The sequence below is a fragment of the Populus alba genome, chromosome 4 (genome assembly GCF_005239225.2).
Source record: "Populus alba chromosome 4, ASM523922v2, whole genome shotgun sequence".
Taxonomy (NCBI): Eukaryota; Viridiplantae; Streptophyta; class Magnoliopsida; order Malpighiales; family Salicaceae; genus Populus; species Populus alba.
Genome location: NC_133287.1, coordinates 9,475,735 through 9,487,120, shown reverse-complemented (window position 1 = coordinate 9,487,120; position 11,386 = coordinate 9,475,735). Strand labels below are relative to the sequence as shown.

Genomic DNA, 11,386 nt, shown 5'->3' with positions numbered 1-11,386 from the left:
ATTTTCTTTTTTGAATTTTTTTACATCAATTTTCTCTACGCTCATGATGTTTTCAATTCTCACTTTATTATTGTTTCATTCATTTTTTTCATTGAAAAGAAAAAAAACTAGAAAATCAAAGAAATCATATAAATATTAAAAAATTATTGAAATAAAAAAGATTAAAGATAGGTTACAAAAAGTGCATCAAAATCAGCACCCAAAATTGCAACGGATAATAGGGTTATCTTCTTTTATGCTAAATACCCGTTTGTTTGGTGGTAATGATACACACACGGTTTGAACTCATTTTCTTAAACATGAAAAAAAAAAAGTTTAAATGATAATATTTTTATAAAAATAAAATAAAATATGAGAGTAAAGTGAAACCTTAATTAATTTGATGATATAATATAATAATAAAAATAATAACAATAATAAAAAACACCCCTTAATCTAAGACAAAAACAATTCTAATTCAAGGACATTATAATTATTTTATTGTAAAACTAAAATGAAGAAACCAAAAGTTCACCTGTCCTAAATGTTTTATGTAAGTTTGTTTGGGAGTAGAGTTATATTTGTTTTTTAAAATATTTTTTATGCTGAAATGTATTAAAATTATATATATTTTTTATTTTTAAAAAATTATTTTTAAGATCAATATATTAAAATAATCCAAAATATATAAAAATTAAAATTTTAAAAAAACATGGTTTACATCATATTCTTAAACCGTGTCCAAATATTTTATTTTTTTTGTCTCCAAGGACAAACTAGTTGTTTTACTTTGCAAGTAACAACAAAAGGATTATTATACCCTTGCATTCAATGCCAATTGTTTTATGTTTATAGAGGTAAAATTATAATTTAATTTTACTGTTTAAATCTATAGTGACACAGTAATAAATTTGAATTCCTTTTAGTTTCTTTTGTACTGTAGCAACTTGATTGTCAACCTATTGTTTTTGGAAATACAATAACGACCCTTAGCCAAATATTTTTTTGGGAATTAAATTAAACAATTTAATGTAAAACAAATGAGCTATCTTTTTTTTTTTTTTTTTGAATTCAAGACTCTGGTGCTTTATATAAAAAAAAAACAAAAAAAAAAGTCTTTGGTAAGTTGTTGCTTGGCTCATCCGCTGATGTGGCACAGGTAAATTTCTTACAAGATTCTTGCGCTGAAAAAACCTGCACCAAGTTGAGAAGCCAAGAACACATGTACAGCTAGCTAAAGACTTTATAACTAATTACAGCCTTTGCATATTTCAACTTGTGTAATGTAAATTCAAGACTCATTCATGGCTTCCACATTAAAGCAATCTCCCTACACTATTTCTCAACGAGGAGACGAAACTGAGTTCAATTTGAGAGAGTGGGCATTCAAGGCTCAAACCAGCCGTGAAAACACGAGATCAAGAAGGTTTTCAGGATCATATATCAGAAGTCTTAGAGAAGATGCGAGGTGTTTTAGATCAAACATTACCATTTCCAGCACTGCTTCATCTCCTGGCTACTCCTTTAGAGGTTGCTAGTACTCTTACCCCCCCCCCCCTTTTCTTTTTTATTAATTAGTGCTATCAATTGACTAATCCATCCTATCTTAATATTTTCAGAAGAGATTGACCCTTCAACATACTCATTTACCACTGCTCTTAAAGGTAATTAGTATGCAGTGACAATGCAAATAGTCACGAAGCTTTTTATGGGAGTAATTATTTGCATTATGCGTCACGATTAGTGATTTTGATTGTTGTTTTCTGTTCTTTTTTTATGCAGCATTGCAGGCAAGGTCAGGGGATTATAACAAATGGGAATGCTTGTTACCAGGTGGATTTGCTTTAAATCCCAAATGGAACGAAGCAGAGAAGTATATATGTAATCCACTTTCAGGAGAGGTTCCAATGGAGTGTTTATCAGCTAAAACACTAAGTGGAAGATCGTTATGGAGCTTAACAAACAGAATTACAATGTCTGCACCTCTTGTTTACTCTAATCATTCGCAGCAAATCCATAAAAAGACTACTACTATTGCTACACATGATGATATTGTTAATCATTTTCCAATTAAAGGTTATAATTTGAATACTTGCTGCTGTTTTTTTCTAAAGAAATTGAAGAAAAAAGGTTGTTTTTGAGTTGGTTCAGGATTTTTTGTTTGTAGAAAATACAATGGAGGGCTTGTTGAGTACTAGAGATGTTGGGACTCAAAGTACTCCTCCTGACCTTAGTTCTTCATCAAGCAGTCCTAGTCCAGCTTCAACGCCTTCGATTACAGAGAGAAAGAGATGCGAAATACATGGTGGAGATTCGCCTAATTGTAATTCAAAGTTGAAAGCTGAAGAACAGGTGTGTTTTTCAAGTAATTTCAGTTCACGATACTCATTTATATTCACTATTTCAAGGTTGAAAGCTGAAGAACAGGCAAGTTTTTCTTGCTGAACAGTTTTGTCTCCTTCGCATTTCTGAACATAAGTTTTGACTGCTGCTTTTGTTTTTAGCTGCTATTTCCCCTTCCAGAATCATGATCTTTTTTTTTTATAACTCTGGCTATAAATTTTGATCTTCAGAATTTTAACATTAGTTGTTTCATCTATGATTTTCAGAAACATTTTTCTGGCAGGAAAAGCTCTTTTCCTGCTTTCTTGTTTTTCCATTTAGAGCCTCTTTTGGATGTTCAACACAAGTGAAAAGCAATTCTCAAAGGAGATTATCTACACTACCTTTTCTCCCTCCTTTTGTTCTCTAATCACACTTGCATGAATTCCTCCAGTGTTCTTTAGCGCTCTCTTCTCTTTGTTGTATATGGTGCCACTGAAGATGCTTTTTGAATTCCTTTTTCTTTTTTTTTGTTTCTTTACTTTTGATTCTTTGGGGTTCTCAATGAAAGCAGCATTTCACTGCCTCTTTTCCTTCTTTTTGGACATAATAGCCTGTGTTTCAGGGCTGGATCACAAAATAGTGGTATCATGGGATACAAAAATTCTACATGATTGCTATCATCATTTACAATGAAGACACGCCACTATTGGATCTTGACATTACACTGTTGTGGTAAACTTGTACAAGCAAGTTTGGATAATGTGACACTGACACCTCTTTAGTCTTTGCAATCTTTAGGTATTGTGGTGTGTGAATTGAATGGTACTGGTAAAATAATGACTAATACAGTAATGCTCTTCAGGTGCTCATAGACATGAATTCCATGGTAAATCTCATGTTAATTTTGACAAGTCTATACACATTAGTGGCTAGTTGTTAGAGTTAGAGGGGAGATGCTTAGTATTCAGCCATGGTAGAGGGTTTCTAAGACATTAAGCTTTTGTTATTACACCTGAAGTGAGGTGGGGTGGGGGAGGGGAGGGGGAGCTAGGTTATACAATAGGCAAGAGTTGAGCTCAGACTTGGTGAGTCAAGACTGGAGTGTAACTTTTTTTTTTTTGCCTGGTCTCAGTTAGAGTTAATCAAATCTCAGAGCATTAGATCTCTCCAGGATAATCACATTTGTTATCCTTGTAGGACAATAATTATGGAGAAGTCTTTCTTATTTTAATCCATTATTATACTTGGGCTGCATAACTATCCTTGTTTTGATCCTAGCCGCTAGCCCGCAACACTGTGTATAATACTATAGCATTATTGACGAGTCAAAATACTCAAGTAGGCTGAAGTACTAGATTCTTGTTACTTTTAGAAATAAATTTTTTGATGAAGTAGCTTAATATTTCCAAATTTGGCAAAACCAGATACAAAATCATAATTGAAAAAGGAAAGGCTACCATATAGATGATGACACAATGGTGCATAATATGATGAATGCTCGGGAAGATGCAGGTCCAGGTGAGAGGAACAAGAGGGAAAGAAGAAACGACGAAAAGAGAGAGTAATAAAGAGGAAAAGCAGGAAAAAAATGTTGAGCAAGTGTGGAGGTGCAGCATCAGCAAGCAAGGTGGATGCTTGTCATGGATGAGAAAAAGGCACAGGGAGAAGAGCAAACCAAGAAAGAAGAATATTTTCTTTTTAAACTTTAAGGGCGCTAAAAAGGAGAGCTAGAGATGGTAAAATAGTATATTGGATTGAAGGGGCTTCAAGATTCTCTCTTTGAAGAGATTTTGTACGTGGGAGGTGGGATTAATTGAAGGAAACCATGAATGGACAGAGATGAAAGACTGTCCTACGTTGTTTGTGTTTTTTTCCATGAGTCTTTTGTTGTAGTTAGTGATGTAATGTTTTGTTCCTTGTCTCTGAAAATGGCTGACAGCTTTTGGGTTCACGTGAACTCCTCTGTTTACGGCTTTAGAATGGAAAGATTCTTCTTTCTCCTCCACACACATAGAACTCACCAATTAATAATTCATGGGAAGAATTTTACCCTACACCTGTTTGAAGATGAATAGATATATGATTGATGAAGGAACATCGAGAAAAAATGAAAATGAGATGTCATTCATTTCGTGTCTGCTCTTGTTTTTATTACAATTATGCAGCTATACACCATATACAACTCAAAAAGTCCTCTGATGGGATATTTTTAAGATTTTTTTTTGTCTCGGAACATAAGAGACATAAAAGAGGCATATTTATCAATATTTTCTATTTTTGAAGTGCAAAACCAAACACGTTTCTATGTATAGGTTTAAAAACCCTAGTGTTTAACATCCTACATCTTATATTAGTAGTTAAAATCAATGAATAAATCCTTTAACACAAGAAAAGAGAGTTCTAACACTCTCTATCGTCCTAAATCTGTGTCTGAGATTCTCTAAACTAGTGGAAGACTTGCTGTGATTTGTTTATGTTACAGCTGCCTTGTTCTTTCTTAGTAGTTTAATATTGCTTTAAAAATGACTTAATTGCTAGAATATGCATCAGGCCAATTCATAATCATTGCCAATACATAGATAATCTTGTTTGCTCAATGCAACTTGATTTTCTTCAGAAAAATTGTCATGCAAGTCATACATTGCAATCTCATTTGACTCTTTCTGAAAACACTTGCGCAAAAGCTTCAGTATACATTGCATTTATTTCTGCTTTTTTCGCAGAAAGAAAAGGAGTTAGCAAGCAAGAGGTACACTAAAGAACATTGTTTTTCTTGTGTTCTCTTCAAGTAGGTGAAACCATAACTAACAATACATCGGTAGAGGTGGGTGACGAGTTCGCACTGAATGTAGGGGGGTACCATATGGTGAAAACCCTGTTAGGTTTGCACATTGCTTACAGAACAGATTTGTGTAAAACGAAATACTTCTGGCTTTCATTTGAGGTTATATGTAGCATGTATATATTTCTCCAAGATGTTATGGTTTACAAAAAAAAGAAAAAAAAAAAAATAGTGACAAGCTAAATCTAAACATCGTTACACAAAATTTTCACAAGGGAGTATATGAAAATGAAGAAAAGACCAAGCAGATAGCAGAGCGAGATGATACCACGAAGCACTTCATGAAGGTGATGCGTTGGCGTTTAAGTTGGAAATAAGTCGAACTTCGTATAGATTGTTTTCTCCTTTCCCTGCAAATCATTATTGATTAGCATCACTCCGCAATTCACTACATAAAGAATTCCAAGCTGTTCCTTGCCTTTGAAAGCTTTCCAAAAGCATATGTTTACACCAAAGCATTTAAATGTAGCTCTTACCAATTTCAGCTGTGATATCTGGTCCAAAGAATGAAGTGAATTTTCCCTGAAAACATTATTTGAGATTAAAGAATCAGCATGCCATTATTCATTAATCTCTTCTGAAATTAACGATATAAATGCAATTGCAAGGTGGAATTCAAAACAACCAAGAACTCTTACACAAGCTTTATAATAATTTTTTTATATATATAAATTTTACCAAACACTAAAATGCTTAACTTCCAATGAACCTCGTGCAATTTTTACCTGTCTTTTTTCAAAGTCTGACAACTGCAAAGCCTTCGCCTCGAAGACCAGGACTAGACAGTATTTACCATCCTCTGTGACCTGCGACAAAGTCAACAAAGAGTCTCATTCACATATCCGAACAGTATTTAGGAAGCAAGGTTTGGTTCAATTGGTTTCAAGGTATAGTTCTCCATAATCATTTTAGTTACAGAATCAGTCAGAGAGAAGGGGAACAAAAGGGCTATTTTTATTTTTTAAAAAGGAAGTCATGTGTCCACCTATCAGAAAAAACCTAGCAGCATGGTGAAACAGACATCAAAATTTCAGGGTTCTAAGCAATTCAACATCTCTTGACTAATAAATTATGCTTGTAGATGACCAATTAAAAGAATCTGGTGAACCATCACATAAGTTCCATTCCAATTATATATGACCCCAAGAAGTTGCAGCCAATGACAGTGTCAATCAGAAAGTTCTTGTAGGATGCGATAATCAGCATGTTTTGCAGCCAATGACAGTGTCAATCAGAAAGTTCTTGTAGGATACAATAATCAGTATGTTCTGTTTTTAGAGTTTAATATGTATTGAAGGAACATACTTCTTCACGGATCATCTGCAGAATAGGTGCATTCCGCCTCGGAATTCCTCCACCCTGAAATTCAAGGCAAAGCACATGATGATGAAGTTACAAGAACATGAATAATATAAATTATCTCCTTTTTAAATAAATGCACCAAATACACAAAATGCCAGATCATATACCGGAATTCATATTCTCAGATGTAAGAGAAGTTCCTTTTCTATTCTTGGAGAAGAATTTGGTTTCACTTTGTCATCAATTAAATAGACTATATAAAAGGGTACATCAACCAAACAAATTCAAGCAATAGTTTGTCAAGTGACCAGAAACTGTCCTTGAGCTAATGTATCTTGGTCAATGTTAAAGTTCACACACCACATGGCCTTCTGAAACAAATGCTCGGTTTGTGATGACTGATCCCAAAAATTAATAAAGAAAAAATCCGGTAATCATTGGTTCCTGTCCCCTGTTCACAAGTATAAGAAAGGAAATCTCTGGGTCGTGGGCCTTGGGCTTTCTCTAACACCTTTCTTCCCCTCCCTTTGCTGTACTTGCTTTGAGGGCTTCGTGTAGCTGATTTTGGTGACTCAGGACCAGAGTCACTCACAATAGAAGGCTCCTGTTCCTCCTAAATTTAAATTGCATTGATTTATCCTAAAGATTTCATTTCAATTGGAATTTGGTTATTCACCATGTACGTTCTCTTCCCTAAGATGAGGTTTTAGGAATATTCATGATCGCAAAAACCAGGAAGAGATTTTTCAAATGCATTAATTATCAAACATCAGATAGACATTTTTTCCTCTAAAATTTTATATATACACAGGCAGGATTAAAAAAGAAGTGTGAGCAGTAGAACCTAAGATGCCTTATTGCCTTGAATATACACTGCAGAACATGTAAGCATAAGAAAGTATGTAAGCAGGGACTTTAAAACAAAATTAATCCTGTTTCATTGATCAAGAAGATAATCCAGAAAACATGCACCAGATACTATTAAATAATAGTCATTTGCAGCATACCAGACCATACTGGAAAATTCGTTTCAATGCCTCATCCAAATGCTGCTCGTCTCCATATCGATATCTTATAACATCATTCCTGACCTGATTAAAGAGAAAAAAAAAAAGAAATAATTCCAGATGCCGCCCTATATTCAAAATGTGAAAGAGTATCATAGTTGTGCAAGCATTATCATAGTATAGACTACATCTCGTAAAGGTGTCTGCAGTCAGTATAAGAACAGGCTATTTTATGGAAGAGCAATGTAAAACACTATAAGGTTTTGCATCATTGCATAAAACAACTACATAGCACAGTGTTATTACAGGAAGAAACTTCACAATGAAGATTATATTATCCAACAATATATTACAAGCCTGAAAGGGATGCCATGTTAAATTTTTAACTCTCTAGAGCATAATATAGTGATGCACATTAATCCTGAATTTTAGAGATGCTAAAATAATGGCAAGGAACGAGTAATGAAGCGAGCCTAGGTGGTAAAGACAAATCTAAGTTTAAGTATCTTTTCCTATTTCACTGACATGCTTTTAATTTAGGACTTCGAAATTGGTCCAGCATTAAGCAAAAGTTGTCCCTGTTTACCTTAACCACATACCAGGTCGAATAGAATTGCAATTGTGAATAAAGTCAAATATATGACTCCAATGGAAACTAACTGGCTAAGAAAGATTTGTTGAAGAAAGCTAATATTCACCCTCACCCTAGTATGAGAAGACTAAGTCTGGATGAGATGTCCAATCATATTATCAGATTTCCTAAGCTAAGTCCCTAGAGTTAGGAGTTTAATGAGGAGAAATCTTAGAATAAATAAGAAAAAGAGATAATTGAAATTAATTTCCGACATTCTGTGTCCGGATGCTGAAAATACCTGTTTAAGGATTGGAGTGGCACATTTTTCTCTTGACATCTCAGCATTGGAATAAGTCAAGCATGGCACTGGCTTCAGTTCTGCATACTGCACAGCAGTAAAAGGATACCACTTAAATAAACCGTATATGTCATTTAATTCAAGCACTCCATTATGGTTTTTAAAGCCATCCTTTGAAAGCAAATCTAAGGAACCATCTGTAACCAGACACACATGGGCAGATAATAACTTAAGGAAACAGGTTATGCAAAACAAACACGAATAACTAATATGTTTCAAGAGGCGTGCATTATTCTTCATGTTTGCTACCTTAATCTCCAAATGATCTCCAATAAAAAAGTTAAAAATACAGAATAAATAGTCTATGACATGAGTATCATAAAATCCCAGTCATAATGAAAAGGAAACTTTTACCTTGAGAGCCATACCAATTATTGCGAGAGGGAAGCCATATGTTAGCATTATCGCCGACCATTCAGATCCTGGAAGGATGTTAAAGTAAGCCCCAAAACCATACCTGTAAATCAAGCACAAATCATGGTCAGCAGTCACTTTAGATTACTTAGGTACAATCAAAGGGAAAAAAACTCACGACAGGAGCGAAATCCCAAATCCCAGTCCAATAACACCAAATGAGACCTGCAAACAATAGAAAACACTATAATTTCGTTAATCAGAACATATAGATGAGGACACCAGGTTTACTAAAACTTATGCAGTAAACAGGCTTGCATCAAGTCTTCGCCAAAGCATATTCAGATAAGTGATTAGACTAAAGAAGAGGAGGGGAATGTTTGGCTAGTAGTTATCACTGGGAGTTTGCCAACAAAACTACAATGCACAATAAATGGCTCCTCCAAAAACAAACTCTGCATCCCATTAACCTTGAAACTATGGAAGACAGTTTCATCACTGATCTGATCAACAGAGAGCAACATAAGTGACAAAAGAAGTCAGTGTGTTAGCATCTAAGAATCTAACCCAAAAGCTTACCAGTGCTTATCCTTAAAATATGGCATCACACAACACCTTTGATCACCAATTAACAAAACTACAGTTTACATACTTTACAATTACAACAAATGAGTGTAGCCCAATCGCCGTCATTTAGAGTGTAATGAACAACAAAATACAACAGTTGGAATAAGAATTAGTCAACAAGCACTTAACAAATACTCTTTTTGCAATTGCAAATGATAATACTCATATCACCTTGGACTTAAACCCCATAAAGGTAAGAAAACTGGTCGTGCCTATCAACAGTATTTGTAATTTCTAGGCCTGAAGGAGTAAGCATTCTACAACGCCTCCTTATCTCTTCACAAATCTCATTTACAATCCAAAGTAATGATAGTCGATTTTATTCTCTGGAAGTTGCCTTCCAATGACGGATACCACAATTGCAAAATTGACTCTAAAAACCCCAACATATAGTGCCTAAAAACCATCATTTATCAGCATTTTATTTTCTTATACAGTTTTCATAGAAACAAGTTTCTAGTGTTGGTAACCCTATTACTTTAAATTGATAAAATTGGCAAACCACAGCAATAAATTACTAAAAAACAAGAACAACTTCAAATCCATAGCACCTAAACCGAATCCCTTGACGCCAATGTGTTCTTTAGTTAATAAAAAGCCAATTAATTATGCAAATATTATCATAAACAACGGTAAAAAGCTCAAGTTTAGAAAAAAATAGCACAATGGGTCTATTTCACTTAAATTTTTACAACGAATTTAATGAAGGAAATCAATTCTACACAAATTAAAACCAGACAAAAAAAAAAAAAACACAGAAGCATAAAGAGTAATACCTTAGCAAGAGAGAACTCATCATCAGTGACAATAGTTTTGGAAGCAGTTGTAGTAGAAGACGGAGAGGCCTGACTTGAATCAGCAGCTTTGGTTAAAAACACAAGCTTAACCCTGTGGGGTTGTTTAGGACTCAATTTTGGTGGTGAAAAAGAATGTGCAGAGAGAAAGCAGCAACCTTTGTTGTTATTGTTCTTGTTATTACTAAACCTTCCAAATTGGACATCATAGTTGAAAATGGCTGTTCTTATTGTTGCTGTTGCAGCTGGTGATGATATTATTGCTGTCATTGGGTACTGATCGATTGATTTTATTAGTTTGTTTCTAACTCTAAAAATTACAGGACCTTTTCTTCTGTTTCTTTCTTCGACTACGCGGCATGTATATATCTGTTTTATTTTGGGGAGAGAAAGAATGAGAGGTTACAGTTTGATGATCCCAAAACTGAAAAGCCAAGTTTCAACCGCCTAATCTATTGTTACGTGGCACCATTCCTTTCTCTACTTTCTTTTTATCCAAAAAGAAAAAAGAAAAAAAAGAGAGGCTACCCTCAGACAACCTCGAACTTCATTATACACACACTAGAAACATGACACGTGCAATACGCTGTGGGTCAATTTTTTATATAAAAAATATTTTAAAAAATTAAAATTTAAAAGTATTAGATTTTTCTATAAAATTATACATAAAAGCATTGAGTCTATTTGTTATTCATGATCCAAAAATTATATTTATAATAATAATAATAATATTAAACTTACATGACCCAAATTTAAGTGAGTTTTGTTACAACATCAAACCCGGAGCCTTTGATATGAGTATGGTTGCAAGATTTTGTTATAAAAGTGTGATAATTAAAAAGAAAAAAAAAATAATATTACAGAATGAAATTAAAAAAAAAAGATTAATTGGAAAGAAAAAAACAATAAAACAAAGCATTATTTCGATGAATAGTGCTTTGCTAGGAGAGGTACAGTAAAATCCCCTCATGAGACCACAATAATTTAATGACCAATATACAAAACAAATTATAAAGTTTAATTCTTAATCAAATCGATATTAAAAACATGAAATCAAAAGAAAAAAGCTACTTAAAAAAAGAAAAGAAAAATCTTAATCAACTGATTTAACCCGTCAAACTTGGGATTCGTGTCATAAAATTGGAAGAAAAAAAATTGATGTCTTTTAGTTATAGTTAATTACAATATTTAAAGATGAAATTGAAAAAAAAAAACTAATAAAGA

The 11,386-nt window shown here is 33.6% G+C and overlaps 2 protein-coding genes across 5 annotated transcripts; one reads left to right on the top strand and one right to left on the bottom strand.

Moving 5' to 3' along the window:
- Positions 1-1,137: 1,137 nt before the first annotated feature.
- Positions 1,138-4,255, top strand: LOC118056000 (uncharacterized). 3 transcript variants are annotated; one of them, XM_035068068.2, is made up of 5 exons: positions 1,138-1,509; positions 1,599-1,643; positions 1,762-2,055; positions 2,147-2,331; positions 3,817-4,255. In XM_035068068.2, the coding sequence occupies exons 1-5, from the start codon at positions 1,284-1,286 to the stop codon at positions 4,033-4,035; spliced, it is 969 nt and encodes a 322-aa protein (XP_034923959.1). In that variant the 5' UTR covers positions 1,138-1,283; the 3' UTR covers positions 4,036-4,255. The 3 variants fall into 3 exon arrangements, with proteins under 3 accessions (XP_034923959.1, XP_034923957.1, XP_073264953.1); XM_035068066.2 differs by having other exon boundaries at positions 3,811-4,255; XM_073408852.1 differs by having other exon boundaries at positions 3,729-3,950.
- A 956-nt stretch (positions 4,256-5,211) lies between these two features.
- LOC118055999 (uncharacterized) lies at positions 5,212-10,581 on the bottom strand. Of its 2 annotated transcripts, none has more exons than XM_035068065.2 (9): positions 10,145-10,581; positions 8,920-8,966; positions 8,742-8,844; positions 8,328-8,414; positions 7,456-7,539; positions 6,452-6,505; positions 5,872-5,952; positions 5,623-5,668; positions 5,212-5,496 (listed from the first exon to the last, which is right to left on the bottom strand). In XM_035068065.2, the coding sequence occupies exons 1-9, from the start codon at positions 10,430-10,432 to the stop codon at positions 5,426-5,428; spliced, it is 861 nt and encodes a 286-aa protein (XP_034923956.1). In that variant the 5' UTR covers positions 10,433-10,581; the 3' UTR covers positions 5,212-5,425. The 2 variants fall into 2 exon arrangements, with proteins under 2 accessions (XP_034923956.1, XP_073264954.1); XM_073408853.1 differs by having other exon boundaries at positions 8,920-8,985; positions 10,145-10,310.
- Between the last annotated feature and the right edge of the window lie 805 nt (positions 10,582-11,386).

What these genes read in the sequence shown, in the direction of transcription:
- LOC118056000 (XM_035068066.2), top strand. Translation starts at nt 1,284, where the DNA reads ATGGCTTCCACATTAAAGCAATCTCCCTACACTATTTCTCAACGAGGA. An exon ending in TCCTGGCTACTCCTTTAGAG is followed by an intron (nt 1,510 to 1,598) that starts GTTGCTAGTACT and finishes TAATATTTTCAG; the next exon opens with AAGAGATTGACCCTTCAACA. An exon ending in AGTTGAAAGCTGAAGAACAG is followed by an intron (nt 2,332 to 3,810) that starts GTGTGTTTTTCA and finishes ATGCTCGGGAAG; the next exon opens with ATGCAGGTCCAGGTGAGAGG.
- LOC118055999 (XM_035068065.2), bottom strand. Translation starts at nt 10,432, where the DNA reads ATGACAGCAATAATATCATCACCAGCTGCAACAGCAACAATAAGAACA. An exon ending in TTTGGGATTTCGCTCCTGTC is followed by an intron (nt 8,845 to 8,919) that starts GTGAGTTTTTTT and finishes CTTGATTTACAG; the next exon opens with GTATGGTTTTGGGGCTTACT. An exon ending in CCACTCCAATCCTTAAACAG is followed by an intron (nt 7,540 to 8,327) that starts GTATTTTCAGCA and finishes CTCTTTAATCAG; the next exon opens with GTCAGGAATGATGTTATAAG.